This window comes from Coloeus monedula (assembly GCF_965178545.1).
Source record: "Coloeus monedula genome assembly, chromosome: 1".
In the NCBI taxonomy this organism is placed as follows: Eukaryota; Metazoa; Chordata; class Aves; order Passeriformes; family Corvidae; genus Coloeus; species Coloeus monedula.
Genome location: NC_138781.1, coordinates 73,198,862 through 73,219,560, shown reverse-complemented (window position 1 = coordinate 73,219,560; position 20,699 = coordinate 73,198,862). Strand labels below are relative to the sequence as shown.

Genomic DNA, 20,699 nt, shown 5'->3' with positions numbered 1-20,699 from the left:
CCTTTTTCTTCATTTTTCTCAGCGCACAACAACTAAGTATTTTAGACTTGCTAGTGTTATTTTTCAAATTAATGATCTAGCATGCTCTTATTGTTATGGTTTTGTACAGCACTGCTCTCATAAGTCTCTGTTGTCTTATGCCACCACTGCATGTCACTATTAAGACAGAACAAAAAATAAACAGTTTTTGGAATGTTTATAAACTCATGGTGGGGATGGACATGGCACTATTCCCAAGGTGAAAGCCATCCTACTTCTCCCAGGACAGCCATACCAACACCACAGTGCCACAGGCAGAGAGGAGTGGGACCAGTTGGGAGCAGGGAATTCCTTGTAGGAACAATCCTGAGCCACTGCCTGGCACAGCCCAGCCATCCAGACTTCAGCAGAGCATGTGCTAATTTGGGCAAAATCAAGTCTAGTTCAGGGCTGATTACCTCACGCACACAGAACATCCAAGTGTGCTTGTTCCAGGGCTGACAGATGTTATTTGTAACTTTTCTTGGATCAAAGACACCAAACAGTGTCAGTCCAGAACCACAACATAGGTATTAAGGGAAAATACAGCCATGCAGTCACAATCTGACAACAGCTAGCCTGGGATGCATCCTCTCAAGAACTATTTTAGCCTTTAAAGGGGAAGTGACAGCCAGAATAATAACAAAATGCTACTTCACCTTAGTGAAAGGGGACTATCTCCCACATGCCCACCGTGCTGCAGGATGTAGTATATGTGCACACTACAGCAGATTATAAAGTTACTCTTTATTTCAAAGTCAAGCCTTTGCAGAAGGTGAATGGAAGAACAGAGGGAAAGGCTCATATGTATTGTGAAGCACACACACTTCCCAAGAGCAGAGCATCTCCCAAGTCGAGCGTCAGGAGCTCGCTGTCTTTGACCTGGCAGGAGGAAGAAATACTTACACCCAGTAGAACAGCATCAGCAGGAAGGGACAGATGATGATGGCCTGGAGGACCTGCCAGTCCCTGCAGAGGGCAGCCAGCCCCGGCATGAGGAACTGCCCTGCCATCTCGATGAAGCTCGCCACCATGGTGATCATGAACCGGTGCCCGGGAGGACACAGCTCTATCCCTGAAACACAGAGCACACAGACAATCAGCCCCCCACCAGCAAAGACACCCTCAAAACATTTCTAAGAAACTTCAAGGGAGTTCATGTCCTTCAGGAGCATCGGTCAAAGTTATGCAGAATCAAATAAATTTTGCTTCCTCCCATATTTAGGCTCTAGAGAAGCCCATTAACAGGTGTCTGGGGCGCAAACGTTGCAATTTCCATATACCTTCTGTATCCTCATTGCCAGAGTTCCTTCAGTCTCTGCCTAGGGAAGCATTTTGCCAAATAATAAGGTATTTGTTTTTAAAAGGGAATGTAGAGTTAAACACAAGCCAAAGATCTTGGGTCATGCCTTTTCACACTTCTCAGAGACACCACCTGCCTTTCCAAACAGTTTGCTGGGAGGCAGAAGAGCACAGCTCTCAGCAGGATGCAGGCTCCCAGCTCATACGGGATGCCACCTGCCCACAGCTTAATATGCTCCGACTCAGCCAATTCCAAGCTGGATTTTGCTGAGCGTGTTGTTTCTGGGTTTGCTTTTCCCAATAGCTTATCTTGATCAACTTTCAAACAAGCCAACCTCCCATCTGTCTTATCCTGCCCTCCATCCTTCCTTTTGCTGTGGGGTAGTTTACCATCATCACTGGCATCTTTGGTTGCCTCAGCTGTCTTGTGACAAGAGAGTAGATAAACCTCAGTTTAGTAGATAAAATGTTTCCTTAAACCCTGAATTCTGGCTTTCTTTTATTCAGTCAGAAAATGAATTTATCAGAATCACAGCCTACCAACAAAATTTTAAAAAGTCACAGAAGAAACAGCAAACACAAAAATTGGACTGGCTTGTGGAAATTTTTTCACCAGTAAGATTGCAATAGAAGCCTCTATTTCATATTTCCCATTTGCCCACATCCGCTTGCACAGACTAATTCTTTAGCTCAATAAACCTGCCACAAATGTTGCGTAGCACTTATTGGAATGCTGATACAGAAAGAGGCTTGTAAACATTCGTGATATGTTGCTGTCAGCATTGTTGTTTTTCTATGGGGTGTTCCCTATGGTTGTTTTAAACTAGAATTCAATGGTTATTAAAATAGCAACTGAAAAACTGTAAGAAAATAGAAAGAGATGACAGCTGCTCCTTCATTCACTCTCTAATCTGCAGCTTGTCAGCATATATCACTGTAACACAGATTTAAACTAACTGACCAGGAACTACCTTGTAGATCAAATGTAGGATTAAACACAACACGTGCTCCCTTTCTTTACAGCCAATACAAAAACTACCAATGGATTTTTGCCAATACAAAAGGAAAATATATCTGTTGTCAGGCAGCCCAAATTTTCATTAGCCTAACCACAAACACAGCAGCTTTGGAAACAAAACAGGGAGAAAAAGCCCTCAAAGACTCTTGTATGCCATAAAAGGCTTTTACATTTTAATTTGGTAAACAAGATTAAAACACAGAGCTCCTTGTGATATTAATACGGTTTCATTCTTACTAATGAAGTACCTCAAGCCTAGGCAATTTTTTTTGTTCTATGCAAAGAGATCACTTCCGTTTTATTTCTCTAATCTCCAAATAGAAACTGCTTCTGCTTGTTTTTCTAAACCTTAAAGTCACACTCCAGTATTCCTTCATTAAGTACAAGGTTGAGTTTTGTTGCTATAGAAATGGGAAGTCTGCATTAGATACGTAAGGCTTTGTCATTTCAATTGCATTGCTCAGGTTAGTATCAGGTAAAAATAAAAATAACCAAGATATCAACTTTTATATAAAGTCAGGAAGAGGTATCCACATAATAAAAGTATATTTTTTAAATCACTGGTGCGCAGTAAAAAACTCCACATGCAGCAGTTATTCATTGTATAGAAAGGATATGGCTTCAGAGATTGTTTAGCATCTATTTTCTTCTCTGGATTATCACATGCATATGATCAATTTCTGCCCTTTCCTCTAAAAAAGCTGGAGGCGACAAAAAAATAATCCCTGCTGTAGCTTGACTTTCAAGCAACAGCAGCAGCATATGAAATATCACATCTCTGTTGAAATGTTGTAGGTATTAGGACAGCCTACTGACTTTCCAATATATCTGGCTTCAATTTTGTATAAAAAAAGATTCAGCACTGCAGTTTTTAGCAAGCATCTATCAGTCAACCCTTTCCCACCTCTGCAGCAAAGCCACTCTCCACAGCAGCTGTGCCCTAACAGCAGGAAAGGCATCCAGCTGATGCTCCCACTGAGGCCTCCATGCACCCAGGCACAAGGCCTCTGTGGCTGCAACAATTTCCACCCCGTTCACCTGATAAAACTACCAGCTCAGACAAAATCACTACAAGACTGAGATCAGCTTCACCCACCCATGGCAAATCGAGCGAGCAAGATCCAGCTTCCTGAATCAATGAAAAAAGTTTCCATCTCAGTTACTTCGTGGAGCACGGAGCAAGCCCTTGTCATACACGCTAATCATGGAAATTATCATCAATACCAGAAACTCCCAGATACATCCATTTGCTCTACTTGCAAAATTTTGTGTGGGCAAGGAGACACGCATGTAAAGGATTCTGCTTCCTTGCCCAGCATTTCTACTCTATGCAGCTCAGTCAGAGCAGCAGATCCAACTCAGAGACCTAATTTCCCTAAGTCCCCGGCAAGTGATCGTACAGGCAAGTTAAAACATGCATGCAAAGAAGTCCTGCAGTACTTGGGCAGTGAAATCAGGCATGCTCAGGACACATGGGACAGGCTCTCTCACAGTCAATAGGCACTAAGCAACAGTGGACAAACAAGCTGGACCCAGACAACCCCTGTGGCAAAACCACTCCACACACTGCAAACACAACCCAGCCTGAGGGCAGCCGTCTTACCCCAGGTATTTTCCAGACCTGGGCCCCACAGGCATCACAGGCACAGACACTGAACACACGAGACTCACTGCACAGCATATACCTTTGGCTGGGAAGTGTGGAAACCGGGTCCTGGGGCCAGACATGTTATGCCCATGAGCTCTTAGACTTGTTGGGGTGTGAGTGAGGGAGCTAATGAAAAACCTCTGCAGTGCCCCGGGGACTCAGCCCCACTGCCTTGTGCAGGAGATCACTGCCCTGGGCACCAGCAGAGAGAGACATGATAAAACCACAGGTCGGATGCCAGGTAAAACAATGTGAATGCAACCAGCACTGGTGACAAGAGGTACAAGGACTTTGCATCAGAAAGGGCAAACTGTCTTTGCTAACAGCTTCTCTCCCTGGCACTGGGATGGATAAACTGGGCTGATATCATCCTTTACAACAGTTTTTCAGGCAGCCTCTTCTGTAAAAGAAGATGGGAAATGGAGATAAAATCACTTAAGTATGCCACAGCCTGACATCTGAAATGTTGTCCTCTCCCCTTTCCAGCTGGCTTTTCTGTCCCATCCTCTCCACCTGCAGCTGTGGAAGAAGCAGTCTATGAACATACAGACAGGAGACTGGAAAGAACTGCAGTATCACTAGGTTAACATCAGCTCATGTTGCCACACAGCGTGGCACTGCGTAGCCCACCTCCTCCAAATCCCACCAGGTAAACTGTCACTGCCATGGAGAGACTAAGAGCCACATCCTGTCCTTTCTCACTTGATCTTCCACTTGCACACTGGTAATGATCTGTTTCAGATTTCCAAAACCCTCTCATTTATCTTAAAAGGCTGACATTTATTCTTAGAATATTTGCACAAGGATGAAAGGCAAACAGTTTTATTTAAAGACAAAAATAAAGAAGTTAAGTCATTTGCAAACAATGTGTCAAGAGGAAAAAGAGGCCACACTGCACTGCCTGAACAATTCTCTAGCATTCACTCGCCCATCTCCAGACCCAAAACACAAAGCAATTCTTGTTCTGCAGCCCAAGTGTTAGCTGCATCTGAAACCACAAGGTAGCAGCTTTTTGTGCCTTTCCAGTTTTCTCTCTTTGCCCAGTTTCCATCTGTGAGCCACCAAGACTGTAATTATATAGGAGTATCCCTTGGAGAAAATGGCCAAGACAAAGCATCTGAAGTCTGGCCAACAGCATTCACACTGAAAAAATCCCCAAGGAGACAGTCTGATTCTAGATTCAAATTCACATTTGCACATTATATTAAAAAACCCCCAAACAAAATCCCCCAATTTCTGACAGTTTCCCCCATATTACTGCACACCCAATACCCTTAATTTAAGCACCCCTCTAAGATGTTCCTCTGCTCCAAAAGGGAGGAAAAAAATGAGACTCAGGTGAAAGACACTCATAATTTGAGAAGAATTCTCCAGCAACATAGCTTTAGGTGTAAAATGTGGGACACCAGAAATTCCCAGTGACAGTAACATCCTACAGCACCAGGGCTGTGTTTGCCTCAGCCCCAGCAGTTGCTCTGCTCAGCCAAAAATCAAGTGCAGGATGTGACCCTGAGAAAGAATTTTGCATTTTGGACTCTGCTTTTCATCAGAGCACAAAAGGAAATAAAAAAAAAAAACTCTAAGAGAATTTAGTTTCCCAAGCTGTTCAGCACCTCCAGCACGTCCCACCACCTCCATGCTCCCTGAGCTCACCCCTTTGGCACGATGAACCTCCGTCACAGTGATCTTGAAGACTGCTGGGAGGTCACCCTGTCCCTGCTGCTGCTGTGTTTCCTAATTCCCACCAAGCTCTCTCAAACCTCTGGGACCTTGTCTTCTTCCAGCACTCTCTGTGGGATTTGCCTTCTGCTGTAAACAAATCATCTCAATACTAGAATAACATGGCCCCAAAGCCAGCTTTTGGCTAGCTGATCAGATAAATTTGCAGCAAAACCTATCAATAACTCCCAGACAAAGTCGCAGCTGGCTGCTAGGGGGACAGGAAAATAAAATCCAGCATATTTGCTTATATACACAAATTTCCCCTTGGTTACTAGACACAAATTTCTAAGAGCTGCAAGCCCTACCTATGGGCTACATACACTTCTCATCTCTCAATCACCACACTTGTGATTCAGTCCTGGCTGAAACGGCCCAGGCTAAGCCAGCACTCACTCCTGGCTGAGTTTAGACAAGGAACACATCATCTTGATTGCCTTTGCTGTCACCAGGAGGAAAGAAGCATCACGTGTAAATACAATTTATTAGGGAACAGCAAATGAAGTAACTCGTGGAAGTAAAGGTTATCACACACACAGCAGTGCACAGACAACCACCAATTGATGTAAGCACAGGACAGAGACAGAGTGAAAGGGAAGGAAAAATCTAATATCCTCTCTGGAGAAATCCAATCCACTTCCAAGCAAAGAGAACAGTAATAGACTGAACCTCCAATGGCCGAGTAAGAAAATAGTATTATTTTCCCCCAACAGCACATCAGGACCGAAGTTACTCTAAAATACATCTGTGAAGTGACACAGGTGCTCCTTCAAAGGTACTTTTCTATACATCATCGGTTTGGTGAGAGTTCTTTCAAACACATGCTAGCCCACCATTTAATTAACACATTTAAAATGTGTCAAATCAGTCGCCTGTGCACTGACATAAGCTGAGCTGATGGAGCTGTCAGGCTGGCACCAAGGCAGGCAGCCAGAATGCACCTCACCAGATGTGCAGGGGCACACTTAATTTCTGACCTCAATGGATAGCCTGGATCTACTGGATGGAGCCATCTTGATGGGGAAATATGTACTCAGAACAGATTTCTTTCTTACCAAAATTAGATCAGATGTTCATTTGGTGTGCAAGGACTAGGATAGTGCTAAAACTGATGCCAGGCAAAATACCCTTTAGATACACTATGGGGCCTCACAGAGAGGCATAGCATGAAAAAAGTAAATATAGCTACACCTCTCATGCACAATCCAACTAAAACACAAGGTGCAACTTTCCCTCTCTTTACTTTCCCCATGCCTGACTCACTCCTGTAAGGCACAAATGAGTAGCACACCATCCCTATTTCAGGCCTGGTACTGCTCAACTGTGTCGGGATATTTTAGGAGAAGCTCTCCTCTGAGTTGTAGACAGTCTGTAGCTACCCACAGGTGGAGGGTTTGGACCACAAACACGGAGCCAGGTTGGGTTCAATGCAGGGTGTTTGCTTAATCCTCATTACCTCAACTGCAGGAGCTGTGGACTTCCCGGGCATGATGCATATGCAGCTGAGCAGGGCAGGTCAAAGGTGACCTTGGCTTCTCCAGGGACAGGAAACCCTGAGCAGAGGCTGCCTGACCAGTGAATGGGATGCAGAGATGTCTGCAACCATGCCCTGGCTGCAAGCTGTCTCCCAAGGAGCTTCAGTGGCAGAGAAAGAAGCACATGTCATTCCTCCGCTCCTGCCATGGCATCTGTATTTGCCAAATTTTACATTGCACAAGACAAACAACTTCTTACAAAACAGAAGGCTTGCTGTGTAAGAAACCTTTAACACACCATGCTGCCTGCCATTCACGAAGTAATAAACCCAAAGAAATGTTAAATCACATTTTAGGTACTGCAGTTGCCATTTATCCTACTTCCAGAGGAAAGAAGCAGCATCTCTGCAGCTCCCAGTCAACACTGACTTTTGGTGACAGTTCCAGTATGTGAATAACAGCATTATGAAACAACACAAGGAGAATGCCCCTGGAAACCTAATCAGCAGTGACAAAGAGCATGAGAAATGAGTAGATACAGAACACACTAATTTCAGTATTAAGATGACTTAATTTAAATGAAATTTAAGTGATTAAAAAGCTTTACCATGACATACATTTCTATATACGTCAATTGCCCTCTATAAAAAAATTCTCATGCACCTCCAGTCTAGAATTTCCTACCCCCCTTAAGATACTCTCCAAACCCATATAAATATTTATTTTTTCACAAAACTCTTTCTTGTTCCAAAAAAGTGGTTTTCTCTAAAGGAAATGCATAATCAGTCATAGCAATGTTTTGCAAACGTAACACCTCTGCTGTTCTCAACAGCTGGCACCTTTTCTCTTAGCAGGATCTAAATCATTACTGGCATCTTTTTGACAGGAGTGTACGAGAGGAGCTGAAACAAAAACTGGTGTGAGATGTATCAGAGGAGCTCATTTTCTTTGATGCTTTAGTTGAAAGGGATCTGCATCTGTATTTGTTAGTGAATTTTTAACAACATTGTAGCTACTTAAAATAAGAACAGAGAAGAAATTCAATAGTTGGAAATCTGCACATCTCTTAATTTACCAACTGGCAAACAATATTCCAACAGCAGCTGTTTCAAAAGCTCAGTTTGCAACCTCCAGATGGATGATGATCCTCAAAGAAGCAGGAACAAAGACTTAACAGCCTAACACCTTGTTTCAGGTCCATTAAATGCTTCCCCGCTCACTGAGACAGCAGGGCAGCCCCTCTCTCTGCAAGCGCTGGTCCCACGTGAGGTGCTCCTCCAAAGAGGGTTTTTTCACCGTTACCATCATGCTGTTGGATGAGTGAATAAATGCGCTGAGCCCTGGATTTGAGCACATTCTCAGCAGAACTGCATATTGCTAACAAGAATTTGACACGGGAGACTTGAGTTGGTTGCAGCCTAGCTCATCAAACAGAAAAGACAAGCATGGAAGAAAACGAAATGGAGGACCAAGAAATGTACTTGGTGCTTTTTAGGTCATAATAAAGCTCTGCCTGCCCTGCACCCCCTCCCTCAGATCAAAGGGAGACAGCTCGTCTGAAGCACTGCACAACCAGAGGCACAAGCCCCGGAAAGAATCTTGCTCCTTTCACTTGTGTCAACTTTTAAACAAGCCCTCCATGTGCTTACATACACAGAGTCTAAGCAAACATTGGGTTCTGTTTATTGTAACCCCATACACATGTGCATATATATAAAAACACACACACACACACGTGCATATTTACGGATACGTGTAACATGTAGCTATAACTGTAAAGGCAAAAGCCCCTAGTTCCTTTTCCTCCCCTGATCCCCCTGTGATGTCAGATGTAATCAGTGGAAATTAGGGTGATGCCCTGAATAACCCATTCCATCTCAAGAGGACCTGAATTGCTCAGGTGGCATCACCACGTCGGAGAGAGCCCAGAACACCGCAGTGCTGGCTGAAAGCGTGCACTGAGGGCCAGCAGAAGTGCCGGCGATTTAATCAGAAGCAATTAGTGAGCCTCTTTGTGAAAGGCTGTCACACATTTGGCCCCCAGGGCACCCTCGTTTTAAAAGATTTATGCCACGCACTCTGGATAGATATTTAATGAACACTGTGAAAGGGGACCTGCAGGGATTCAGAGCCAATGGGCTGCTATATTTTGGGTGCTTTAAGCAACACATCCATTCACTGGAGAAGGAGGTGCCACTCAGACTAAGGGGTGACTTTTCCATTAATAATTCCCTGTCTCTGGGGTTCAGCATTAACCCTGACACAGGTCTGGGGAAGGCAGAGGCAGGCAGACAGACAGAATGGGGATGCCCGCCCTACAAGAGAGAACCATGCCAAACACTGCACACCACCACTGTGCCTGAATAAGCACAGGCAGGACAGCCCCTGGTCAGGCCTCCTCTAATTTTAAGCCCATGAGGATACAAAAAGAAAAATGAGGCTGTGGTAATGCATAGGTGGTGAGAAAACTCCTCCAGATATAAAAGCAGATGGTGCACAGTTAGAAGTAGTACAGATATTACTTTTTCCCTTCCGTTTCCCAGTGAGCTTTTATCTTCCAAGTAACATTCCCAAAACGGAAGAAAAAGCATATTCTAGGGCAAAAAGAGGAAAGACCAGTGAGGATTTCCTTTTGGTCAATAGATTTTAAAGGGAAAAAGAAATGACATCCTACCTTGGGACAAAACCTGCTCCCTGTAGCAATGAAAGTTTCATTTTTCATTCAAATCAAGTCTTAAGTTTTTAGTAACAGGCTTTTATTCCTTATGTTAAATGCATTATCTCTATGCTGTAGAGAACACTTTCCACCCCTCTGTGCACACAGAGTGCTCTGTACAGTGGGGTCTGCTTGTGGCTGGTTTGTGGGCACTTCTGCAGCAAAGAGCATAATTCAATGGGCTCAGTGACAGTGCACAAAACTTGTCAGGGAAAGAACACTGCCTTTCCAGTCCTCTCCAAGCACATCTCTGTTTCAAGCCAAGGGTAACTCAGCAGGCTAACACACCTGTAGTTGCACACACAGAGAGGTGAGCACAGTGGAATATCCCTCAAATGCTGCTGTCACATACATAATTAAAATGACCTTGTAATTGCCAAAGCTTAAATATTCCTTAAATTTCTTCCTTGCTGTCTTTACAAATACCATGTGTGAAAACTTTTTTCCTGTTAAGTACCAGAATTCTTTGATTTGGTAAAATCTGACAAGACGGTGAAGAACAATAAAAAGGGAATTGGCATTACAACGCCTCCAGCATCTCATATCTCCATGTAAATTGCTGCGCTAAGGATATCTGTGCAATACCAAACCAGACCACCCAAAAACATCCACTGGGATTCAAAGTTTATCTAGACTCAACCCTGAAAAATGTGTGAGTTTGTTCAAGAGTCTCTCACAGTCAAGATGAATATGTAGCTTCATTGGTTTCAAATATTAATGTATCCTGCTAAAACAGGGGTAAGAGCTCAATTTTTTTGCTGAATGGATGGAAAGTCTCCTGTTGCTTTGTAATAACTTTGGAAAAGAGAAAGATCATGTTTCTTCACATCTTCCTTCTATGGAAGCCAGCAAGTAGGCTGGAAATAGAGGGATCTTTGCAAGTAGAAGCCATCCTCCCATGGGGTATGCTCACTTCTCTGCGGTGAAACACCTCTTTCAAGAAACTCCTGCCACTTACAGAGGAGTTGAAATATGGCAACACTTGCTGATTTGTTCCAAATAAAACTAGAATGAATTGCTGAGCTAATTAATAACCCAATATTAAAAGGAAACCAAGCTCCTTGGAAAGAATCCAGCTGCAATTCATGAAAGCGGATTTCATGTGCTCTGATTACAACAGTAGTAGACTTTGTACACATCACAGCTACAGCTAAAATTGTGAAGATATACACCCATACCCACACCTGGAGAAATGAATGACTTTTAACCTTCTCTTAGCAGTATCTAAGTTTTTCTACATTATTTTTTGTTTCAAATTCAAGCTCCTGTTAAGTGGTGCTTTGCCATACCTGTGATGGTACAAAGATAAGAGCTGTGGGTAGAGTTAATGCTGTCTAGGAGACCACCTGGCAGAGCCTGGTGTAGACTTCACCTTGCCTAGGTACAGTCAAGCTGTACTCTTAAGGTCAGAGGATCTTAGGGAGGTTCTCTCTGCTGTAAGTTCTGCTACTGACTTTGAAGACAAATGCACACTGCAAGCAGTTTCTCCACTAATTGTATTTTTGTTTGTGCATCAATACTTAGATTGCTTATAGTATATAAACGACAACATGAATCTTATGTGCTGTTTCCTATGCATGAGTTGCACTGTGTGTGGTGTTAGATCATCCCTGCTCAGGGAACAGTTTCAGGTACTTCAAAAAAAGCTCCTATATTTACCACCCTCTTGTAGGAAGAGAAAAATGTATAGAAGGTGGGAGAGTGAGAAAGAATGACGAAAAGAAGACTGTGGTCATGGGAGGGGAGAGATAATGAACAGAGGGATTGCCCCTGGCTCTTTGTATCAGATTTCCTTCCCACACTCAGCTTTGAATAAATCATTCCATTGCTTGACACAACAGAAATAATTCAGTTACTGTTTCCAAATTTTCCTTTCTCTTCCTGCAGAGCCAGCAAGGGGATAAAAAAGGGCTGAACTGGAAAAGTACAAGAGCTGAGATCAGTTTTCAACTCAAACACCTATATGCACCCTAACCGTATTCAACCACATAAAGGAACGTGGTAAACTACATGAGAATTTCTATCCATGAGAAAAATGCTGGGAGATAGGAGGAAAAAAGCCTCCATAGCTGATCCTGCCTTTTCTGGTGTGACAGTGGGTCCTCAGCTCCAGGGCTCAGACAACACCAGCTCCCAGGGCAAGCCCCTGTACCTGCAGACACACAGCAAACCTGAGCACACTGTGGGTATGTGTTCCCCCAAAAGCAACACAGGAATGTCTTAGGGGCTTGACTATTTCCCAAGTCAGGTAATTACACATCCAACAGAATAAGAAACACTCTCCCTGACTCCAGAGCAGCACCAGGCACATGGCTCAAGGGCAAAACATCCCTAGGAAAAGAGGGCAGAGCCCTTTGCCAGACTATTCACACCACAAACCTACAAACTGCTTTCTCAAACACTTGTGGGAACAAGGAACTGATTCCTGACTACAGTCTTACCTTACGAGTTGCACAGTCCAATTAGGAAAACTGCCTTGTACCTTATTTTGTACCAGATTTTACCAAGTTACCAGTTAAAGAACTATATCCAAAAGGCATTCTGGGTTACATGGGAAGTAAGCATCACCAAATATGAAAGATCTGTTTCTGCTGAAACAAAGACTGTGGACACATAATTCAAAAAATAAAATTAATGTTCGCTTACATTTGTATATGTTTACAGAAGCAGAGAAGACAAAAACTGCTCCCCTGTCTTGTTGGGTGATGTTTCTAATCAAATTTGCAATTTCTCCAGACCCCTAGAGAAAGCTGCTGCACAAGGCTCTCTGGCACTGGACAGTAAGCAGATCTCTTTACACCTCCCTGTTCACTTGCATGACATTCCCAGACACAGGGAAGGTTTAATCACTGTTTTTTCATCTAAAAACAGGGCCAGAGCTGGAGGAACTGGAAAACTTGGTCTGTTCCAGGTGGCTCCTGAGGGCTTTGCATGGGGAAGAACCCTCCTGCGGCACTGCCTGCCTCAATACAGAACACCAAATGTAAGCTCAGGTTTTTAATAATGGGGCCTTGTGTTATTATCATTCTTTGCTTATTTTAACAGCAATATGAGGCTATATATGGCTATGCCACAATGAAATACAGAATTTAGAAATTAGAGCTACAAAATTAATGACTAAATAACAATTCAGTTAAGCCATTTCTTCAGCCACTTCCTCGCAGTTACAATTTAGCCAGATGTTTCACACGGAAGCAGGAATATCTTTTCTACCAAGAGTATGAATAGACAGAAGTAAACAAAAAAAAACCCTTTTCTAAATACACCAACTTCCTTTCCAGCTCTTGTCCAAAGGAGAGGAAATGTCAGGCACTCACAAAGGCTGGGTGACATAACACCCTGACTTGCTCCAGATGAGTGAGGTGCCAGACATCCGCATCAGAAATCCCAAATGTAGGAGCAGCCCAAGCCACACAGAACCTGTGCAGCTTTGTATACAATCTCGGCACAGTGCTGGGAGAGAGCACAGGTACCAGCCTGTCCCAGAGCAGCAAGTGGGGAAGGATCCTGTTATTTTGCTCGCTCTGCCTCCTGCACCCGCTGTGCAGAACAAGTGCGCTGATAGTGAAATAAAAAATGACCTTTTTATGAAGAAAAAAATTGCAAAGCAGCTAATTAGCTTTTGCCCTCTGTTTCACTCTCCAGCAAGAGACTCGCAGCTCCCAGGGCACCAAGATGTGCTGTCATACAGTAAAGCTCACTCCCCTGCCCTCACCTCCCTGGCTGTATTTTCCAGCATTCACTGCCCAAGTGAAAATTGCCAGTAAATACAGAGGATGAGTACTCCAACAACAGACAACCAGCTTCCAAAGTTTTCACTACCAGCAATAAGTTTCCTTCACCCCAAAATCCAGACACCACACACCTGCACCTTTGCCTACGTAGAGTTAAGTCATTGCTATAACCTTCACCCTGCGGTGGTTTTTCTTTTAACCTGACCAGAAGCTGTTGCTCAGATCACTTTGCACCTGACGCTGTAGGGTTATAAATAACACATCCACAACACAGCCTTGTACTCACATGCATATGATTAAAAAAAAGTCAACTACAAGGCAGACCACCTTTGAAATGGAAACAAAAGGATACAGAAGGGCTGAGGATTTGAAAGACTGAGAATTGCTGAGCTAGTTACTGTCAGGCTGCCATTTCCATTGCTGTCCTGGTATGTTTCTGCATAATCACATAAACAAAAATCAAAGCAAAAAGAAAATACTATTTTTTTAGGAGGTGTGGAATTGAGAACAACACGTAAATATAATAACAACAATACCACCACCACCCAGGGACAACTTAACCACATTAACATATTCGCTCATGACTGGCAGAAAGTGGTATGCAAGCCCCTAAAAGGAGAAGACAAATGCTGGTAAACACAAAGGGAACAAAGCAAATCATCAGCCCCTGCCTTGCTCCAGGCTGGCAGTGCAGTTCACTGGCAGGCTGGACACGGCTGAGCCTTGTCACTTGTGGCCTTCCTCCCTTTAAGTGAACTCAATTTGTAGCCAATTTTGGAACTCCAGATATGAGAAATTGGAAACACTGATATAGATGGAGTCTCCCAGTTCTAGGCAGCACAGCTTGGTTTTAATATTGACCCAGCTGACTGGCAAAGAATCATCTGCAAACAGCAAAGAAGATTAAGATCTGAAGTGTGGCCAGAAACTTCATTTCCAAATCCTTCTGCAACACAGGAAAACTCCCTGTGCGGTTCACCACACAGAGAAGAGCGGGGAGCAAAAAATATCCAAGCTGTGTTCAAAGAAGGAAAAGTGTAGGCGTGCAGGGCTTGCACTGATTTATTACTGACTTATCAGCAACTAACATATAAAAGCAACTATAAAAGAAACAAACGTAAAATATTTTCTATTTTAAAAATCATTGCACATTCTTCCTTCCTAGAAGGTACAAAGACTCAGAGCTGGCTTTTCAATTTGAACAAATGCCTGCACAAGCATAACAAAGAGGAAAAAATGTTAAGGAGAAAGGAAAAAAAAACCCAAATCCAGACCTGCTCTCCCTCACCTAATCACAAATAATGTAACAAGGGTCCTTGCATTCAAATACAGGTCCTAAATACAGAAACTCCAAGCTTCATTTTTTTGGAAACTGAATTCACTGAGAGGCATGCAAAATAAATAACAATGTTAGAAATTGTTGCTAATTAGGACATCTTCATGTCTAAATATTGTAAATATTTATATCACATTTAAAGCTCTAAGTCTAACCATTAATTTTCATACATCACACCAGATTCAATTGCCTGTTAAAAGGATCTTCCCTTTACTCAGTAGTCAATTATTCATTAACCTCCTAGAAACATTCAAAGAAGGCACAATTTATTTCAGAGACAGATAGGAATTTGTAATTATAAGGATATCTGAATTTAATTTTTTTTTATGACAGAAAAACCCATGAGGGAACAAGACACCTAACTGGCCAACATCAGAATGAGCTCCAGAAAAGTAATTATGGGCATTATTTTTGATATTGGAAGAGCCATATGATCACAGCATCTCCAAGCATTTCCAGCTAATGAAAGTATGCCCAGCAGGAGAGTCTTACATTAAAACCACTCCTGCAGCCTGTGCAACAAGTTAGCCTAGACCCAGGGCTTCAGTTATGTTTCCACTTAGTGACTGACCACACTATTTCTGCTTTAACAAAACATGTTGAATGTTAAAGGAGCCTAACAGACATTTGTACCACTGCAAGCACCACCAAGTGTAACAGACAAGGCTTAATTAAAACAACAGTACAGTGTATATCCAACCACCCTAAGAACACATTTCTCTTGATTATATCTCACCACCAGGTGTTTCACATCAAACAGGAGAAAGTGTCTCTGTTCCAGCCTCTTCTTTCCATGGTTTCACACATAAACCACTTAATGACTATGTGCTGCAGCATATGCAGTCAGTTAATATTTATCCACACTTCCACTACCTACCTTGTATCACCAAAGGAGCCTAACACAAAAACTACTGACTCTCAAAATATGCATCAATCTCTTTCTGTTTGCTTAGGGGCTGCCAGCTCCTGGGACAAGGTGGAGCAGCTTTGTACAAATCCACTGCAATGCTTTCTTTCCAGCTCAGAAGAGCAGCAAATTACAACAACAAAAAATCCTTGCTCTGAAATGAGATGGTGAATTTGCCTAGGTATGAATGTGGCTTGCAACACTCTCACTGTGAAGTAGTCTGGGCTTCTCTTTCACATCTTGCCAGAAAGGTTGGTGCGCTGGGGGAAGAGTACTTCATCTTCATGTCCTGACTTTTCTGACTCAAGTAGAGCAACTACAGCTGACCCGTGGATTTTGGAAACAATTTATAATGCTTCAGAAGAAGGGGAAACTACATGTGCTTTAGTATCAGTAAGCATCAGAATGCAGCTGACTTATATTGCAGTCACTCTCCAAAAAACCAAGTTAATTAAATATATGCAGTCTCCTAAAAATTCACAAGCTGGGCCCCACAACAGCTGAAGCAAGGTTTCTGAAGTTCAGATGGCTAGAAGTTGAGAGCAACAAGCAATATTTGAGACATTATTTCATTCTGAATTCAACTGAACTAAGATATTGCATTAATTAAAAACGTCTGAAAACAGCTAACTGCAAAATTCTCTGGGGTGTGATTAACACGGTGCTATTTGCTGCTGGGGCACTCACAGTACTTGATCCCCTTCTCTGGAAAATGGACTACAGCTCTTCCACTTAAGTGAACTTCTCCCCTCTTTCGATTTTTTTTTTTTTTTTGCAGTGAGAACAGAAAATTATTTTGGCATTAAAGAGGGGTTTTTGTTTGGTTGGTTGTGTTGTTGTCTTTTTTTAAATAAAAAACCCTACAAAACTACTGCATGCTTTAGGCAATGATAAGTAAGATCAGGAGTGGGCAGTCTCCAGCAAGGGGGTTGCAGATATTTCTGCAAACGCACGTCTGGGAACACCTTGTGCACACTGGATCTGGCCACAGGTCACCTGGAAGAAGCCATGCATATCGTGAGCAGCATCCCTCTAGCACAGATGTTTTTGGGTATTTGCACAGGTGCCAACCCACTCAGGGCTCTCACCCCTGACCCAGGTCTTGGGGCTGCTTTGACACCAAGCTGATGATGGAGGCCATATGGGGAACAGAGCACACAGCAAGAGTGGGAGCAGGAGATGAAACAGGGAGAGCAGGGATGGCAGCAATCAGAGGCACCTTCTCTAATTATAAAGTGCAAAACAAATGCCCGAGTTCGAGGCTAACCCTGCCACACCACATGTCCCTACTGTCTCAACAGCAAGCTGTTAAGTTGTGCCAGAAAGACTACTGGTTGTGGAGCCCTGGGGAATGATGCTTGTCACCAAAGCACCACAGGCATGGCAGAGGAAACGTTTATGTTCGTGAAATATGATCCTCACCACATTCCTTGTCAGATGAGCAACCGAAGCACTGAATTCCCAAATACACTTGCAAATGTAGATGAGATGGGGTGGGTAAGGAAGGTCTGGTTTTTATAATGCTTTAAGATAACTAGTGATGTCCACAAGTGTTATAGATTTTCAGATGAAGCACTTCAGAAAAGAAATCACAAAAGTCTAATATTACAGTACCAGCATTTCCCACACATATTACTCCTTGAACTAACTGATCCCTATAATAAGTTATGCACTGAAGGGTATGAAGATCCAAAGCCCAAGATCTAATGCACTTTGTATAGGATTAGAAAAAAGCAAAGCCATGGCTGAAAAATTTAAGTTCCCTGTGACTGCATTCCCCACGAGAAGCTCACTAAAAAGTGCTGTACGAGCTCCAAACATGAATGTCTGCTGGAGTGAACCTAACACCCTGGGACACTAAGGGGCTTAACATCTTTGGAACAAAATAAGGAGAGGCAATAGAGAAATAACTTCTTAGTATGTTTACAATGCTGGCAACACAGCAGATTTCTGTATCTTATATTAGAAAACAAAGGCATACCAATCTGTGGTGTTACAGATTTAGTGTTGTGGGCCAAATCTGCTTCTAATCCAAAGGCATAGATCTGAGTCTTAATAAATAATTCTCCAAAACAAGCAGCCTGACCTGCCCTCTTTCCCTCTTCCTATTTGCTTCTGTATTGGATGTTGATGCTGTGTTTCCCCAAATCTAGCCATGCCATTGCTTGCATTTCAAATGCTTCAGCGACCACCATCAGATGCCTATTTGAGAGAGGCCAGAGTCTCCTCTGGGATAGCTCTTTCAAAGAGTAAGATCTTCCTCTCCCACATATCATAAGTACACAAAGGCAAGTGACAAAAAAAGTAATTTCTTTCTCAGGAACTAGGTGGAGGATGCATTCTGCATGGGAAATCAAGAAACACAAGTGGTGATGTGAAGGAATTAAGACACTTCTCTTCCTTGGAGATATTAGCCAAAATACGAAATTTGCCTATTTCGTGGGTGCAGTACTGCTTATTTCCAAAACCAGGCAGCATGCCAGGTCTCTGCACTGAGTAGAAACATGGAGTGAGCAAAGGGAAGCATCCTTGTTCAGAGATCCCAGTCCTCTCTTCCAAAGGAACTGCATCCCAAGCAGCCTGGCATCCGGCCCTTTCCCACAGCCAAATACCATACAGCCCAGACATTCCTTGCTTCTGGTACAGATTTACCATCCTTTGTACCAATTTTACAGCTATGTCTAAGTTGTTTCCAGCACCTGAGATCACAAGGTACACCTTGACAGAGATGCTTTTAAATCATGTCTAAAGCATGCTGAAATCCTAAAGTGCACTGAAGTAAGCTGGTGACCTTTGACACGGCAATTTCATTCAGACACCTCAAAAAAAAAATGAAACAAAAAAATTAAAATCAAGGAACAGTTAAATAACAGGAACAACACTTCAGACTGAGACCACTTGGGGCTTTTCCCCCCAGAGAAATTCAATGCATAAAATAAAAAAAACCTTGTCATTTCTTCTTACACCACTGCTTCTTCATTCCCCACTGGGCACACACCCGCCCACACAGATAAACACTGACCTTTCTCATTCCCAAACTCCTGATAGAGGATTTGTGCCAGTCTCCCTGCAAACACCACTCAAATAGTCTTCCCCGATGCAAGAACTATTGCACAGCACGGGATTCAGATAAAGTACAAAGGTAAATATAGAAAGTGAAACACATTGAATGACATTTTTGTTGTTGCTCTCCCACACCCTGAGGTGACCCGGGCATTCCCAAGATGGGGTGAATGATGCTCCTTCTTACACAAGCAGCAGTTGATGACAGGCTTCAGCTTTAACCTGCTGACAAGTTAAGTGCACTACAGAGACACCAGATAGCCCAAGAAAACCTCACCTTATTTTCAGACATACCTCCCTGCCACTTAGTTTTATCTCCAATACTGCCATGCAAAATGTAGGACTAGTCTTTCTTTCTAGAAAACTCATCCAGATGTGTAGCTTTTTGTCTGGAGATAGTCCAGGTTGGCCGATTTTTATTTCAAAAAAAGGTTAACAGGCAAAGGCAAGAGCTGCTGGGGTGGGTGGTAGTTTAGGGAGGGAGGGGGAACCCTTTAAATACAAATCACTTTTCTGCACTTTTAAAGCTGGAATTATATCAGCTCTATTTGAATCTCTAAATAAAGTATTTTTAATTCTACATTTGAAAAACAGTACTTGTACCATAAATTAGATTAATTCTAAAGAAATGAAAACTGTATCAATTCAAAACACTGTTCAAGGAAACAATGGTTTGCTTCTCAAAGATTTGAAGCAAGTCAGACACTGAGCTTGCAAAAGCCATAGACAAATGCTCTGAAACAAGTCTGCAGAAGGTCTAACTCAGCTCCTGACTGCAAAACTTTTCCCCAAATGGCCAAAACACAGTTTGTAATATAAGTTTGTTTAAATTAACATATTCCTGTCTGCTTTGAACTTGCCACTGAAAGCAAGCTATGGGAATTGGGAAGTTTCAGGATGTGGAAAGCCTATGCTTCTCTTCCCTCCGGTATCCACTAAGTTATCTACTATATCTAAACTCAGAAGGACATCATAGCCAGAAACAAAAAACCACAATGCTTCCTTTGTTTAATGACATGATAACTTGAAAGAGCAAAACCATGTTTTGGTAAACTTCTATTTTGTTCAAAGAGAACATCATTTGAACAAGCTTTTGTTTCACTAATAATTAGTCTTTAAATGAAGTGCTTTTTAATTCCATTTTCCATCCAAACTCAGATTGGCAAAGACCACAAGGAAAAAAACAACCATTAATCAGGGATCTGAGCAAGTGTGCGCTGAGCCCTACGACTACTTCAGTGAGCACATGTACACATGCAGCATGCATCCACCCAGTTTTCCAGGAATAGTGCCAAATGAGTGTGACAACCATATTTAATTACAAGTCAACACATTTGAATTACTACCAGCCAGTGATCACCTACTTCGTCTTGAAAAGCACCTTAAATAATGAAATGCTAACTTTAAGGTAAAGTTTCAGCCTTGCTGTCTTGAAGGCAAGAATATAAAATCTATAGCCAAATCCTTGACATTCTGCATACCAAATACCTTGTGTACTTTAAGATCCAAAACTGGGATTTTGGAGGAACAGGAACCACCTCATGCACCGACTAGCAGACACTCCGCAATTTTGGGTATTACATGAAGCACTCTGCCTACTTCATTTCCTCCCTTTTCCACCAACTTCTTGAATTCTGGCTGACACACAAAATGTTCAAGACCTTTGCATTTTAAAACTGCTCTGCCCGTGCTTTCATTACAGACACAGGAAGGCTTTCTGGCTCAGATGTTGATGGTTGTCACCAGCCATGTTAAAAATGAAT

General features: G+C 42.6%; 1 protein-coding gene across 3 annotated transcripts in view; it reads right to left on the bottom strand.

The window, feature by feature from the left end:
• The window catches only part of SLC22A23 (solute carrier family 22 member 23), a 106,374-nt gene that overhangs the window by 30,929 nt on the left and 54,746 nt on the right, over positions 1–20,699 (bottom strand). For all 3 annotated transcript variants that reach the window (XM_082292082.1, XM_082292083.1, XM_082292084.1), the window contains exon 4: positions 925–1,093. In XM_082292082.1, coding sequence (XP_082148208.1) covers positions 925–1,093 — 169 coding nt within the window. The remainder of the gene's footprint in view (positions 1–924; positions 1,094–20,699) is intronic.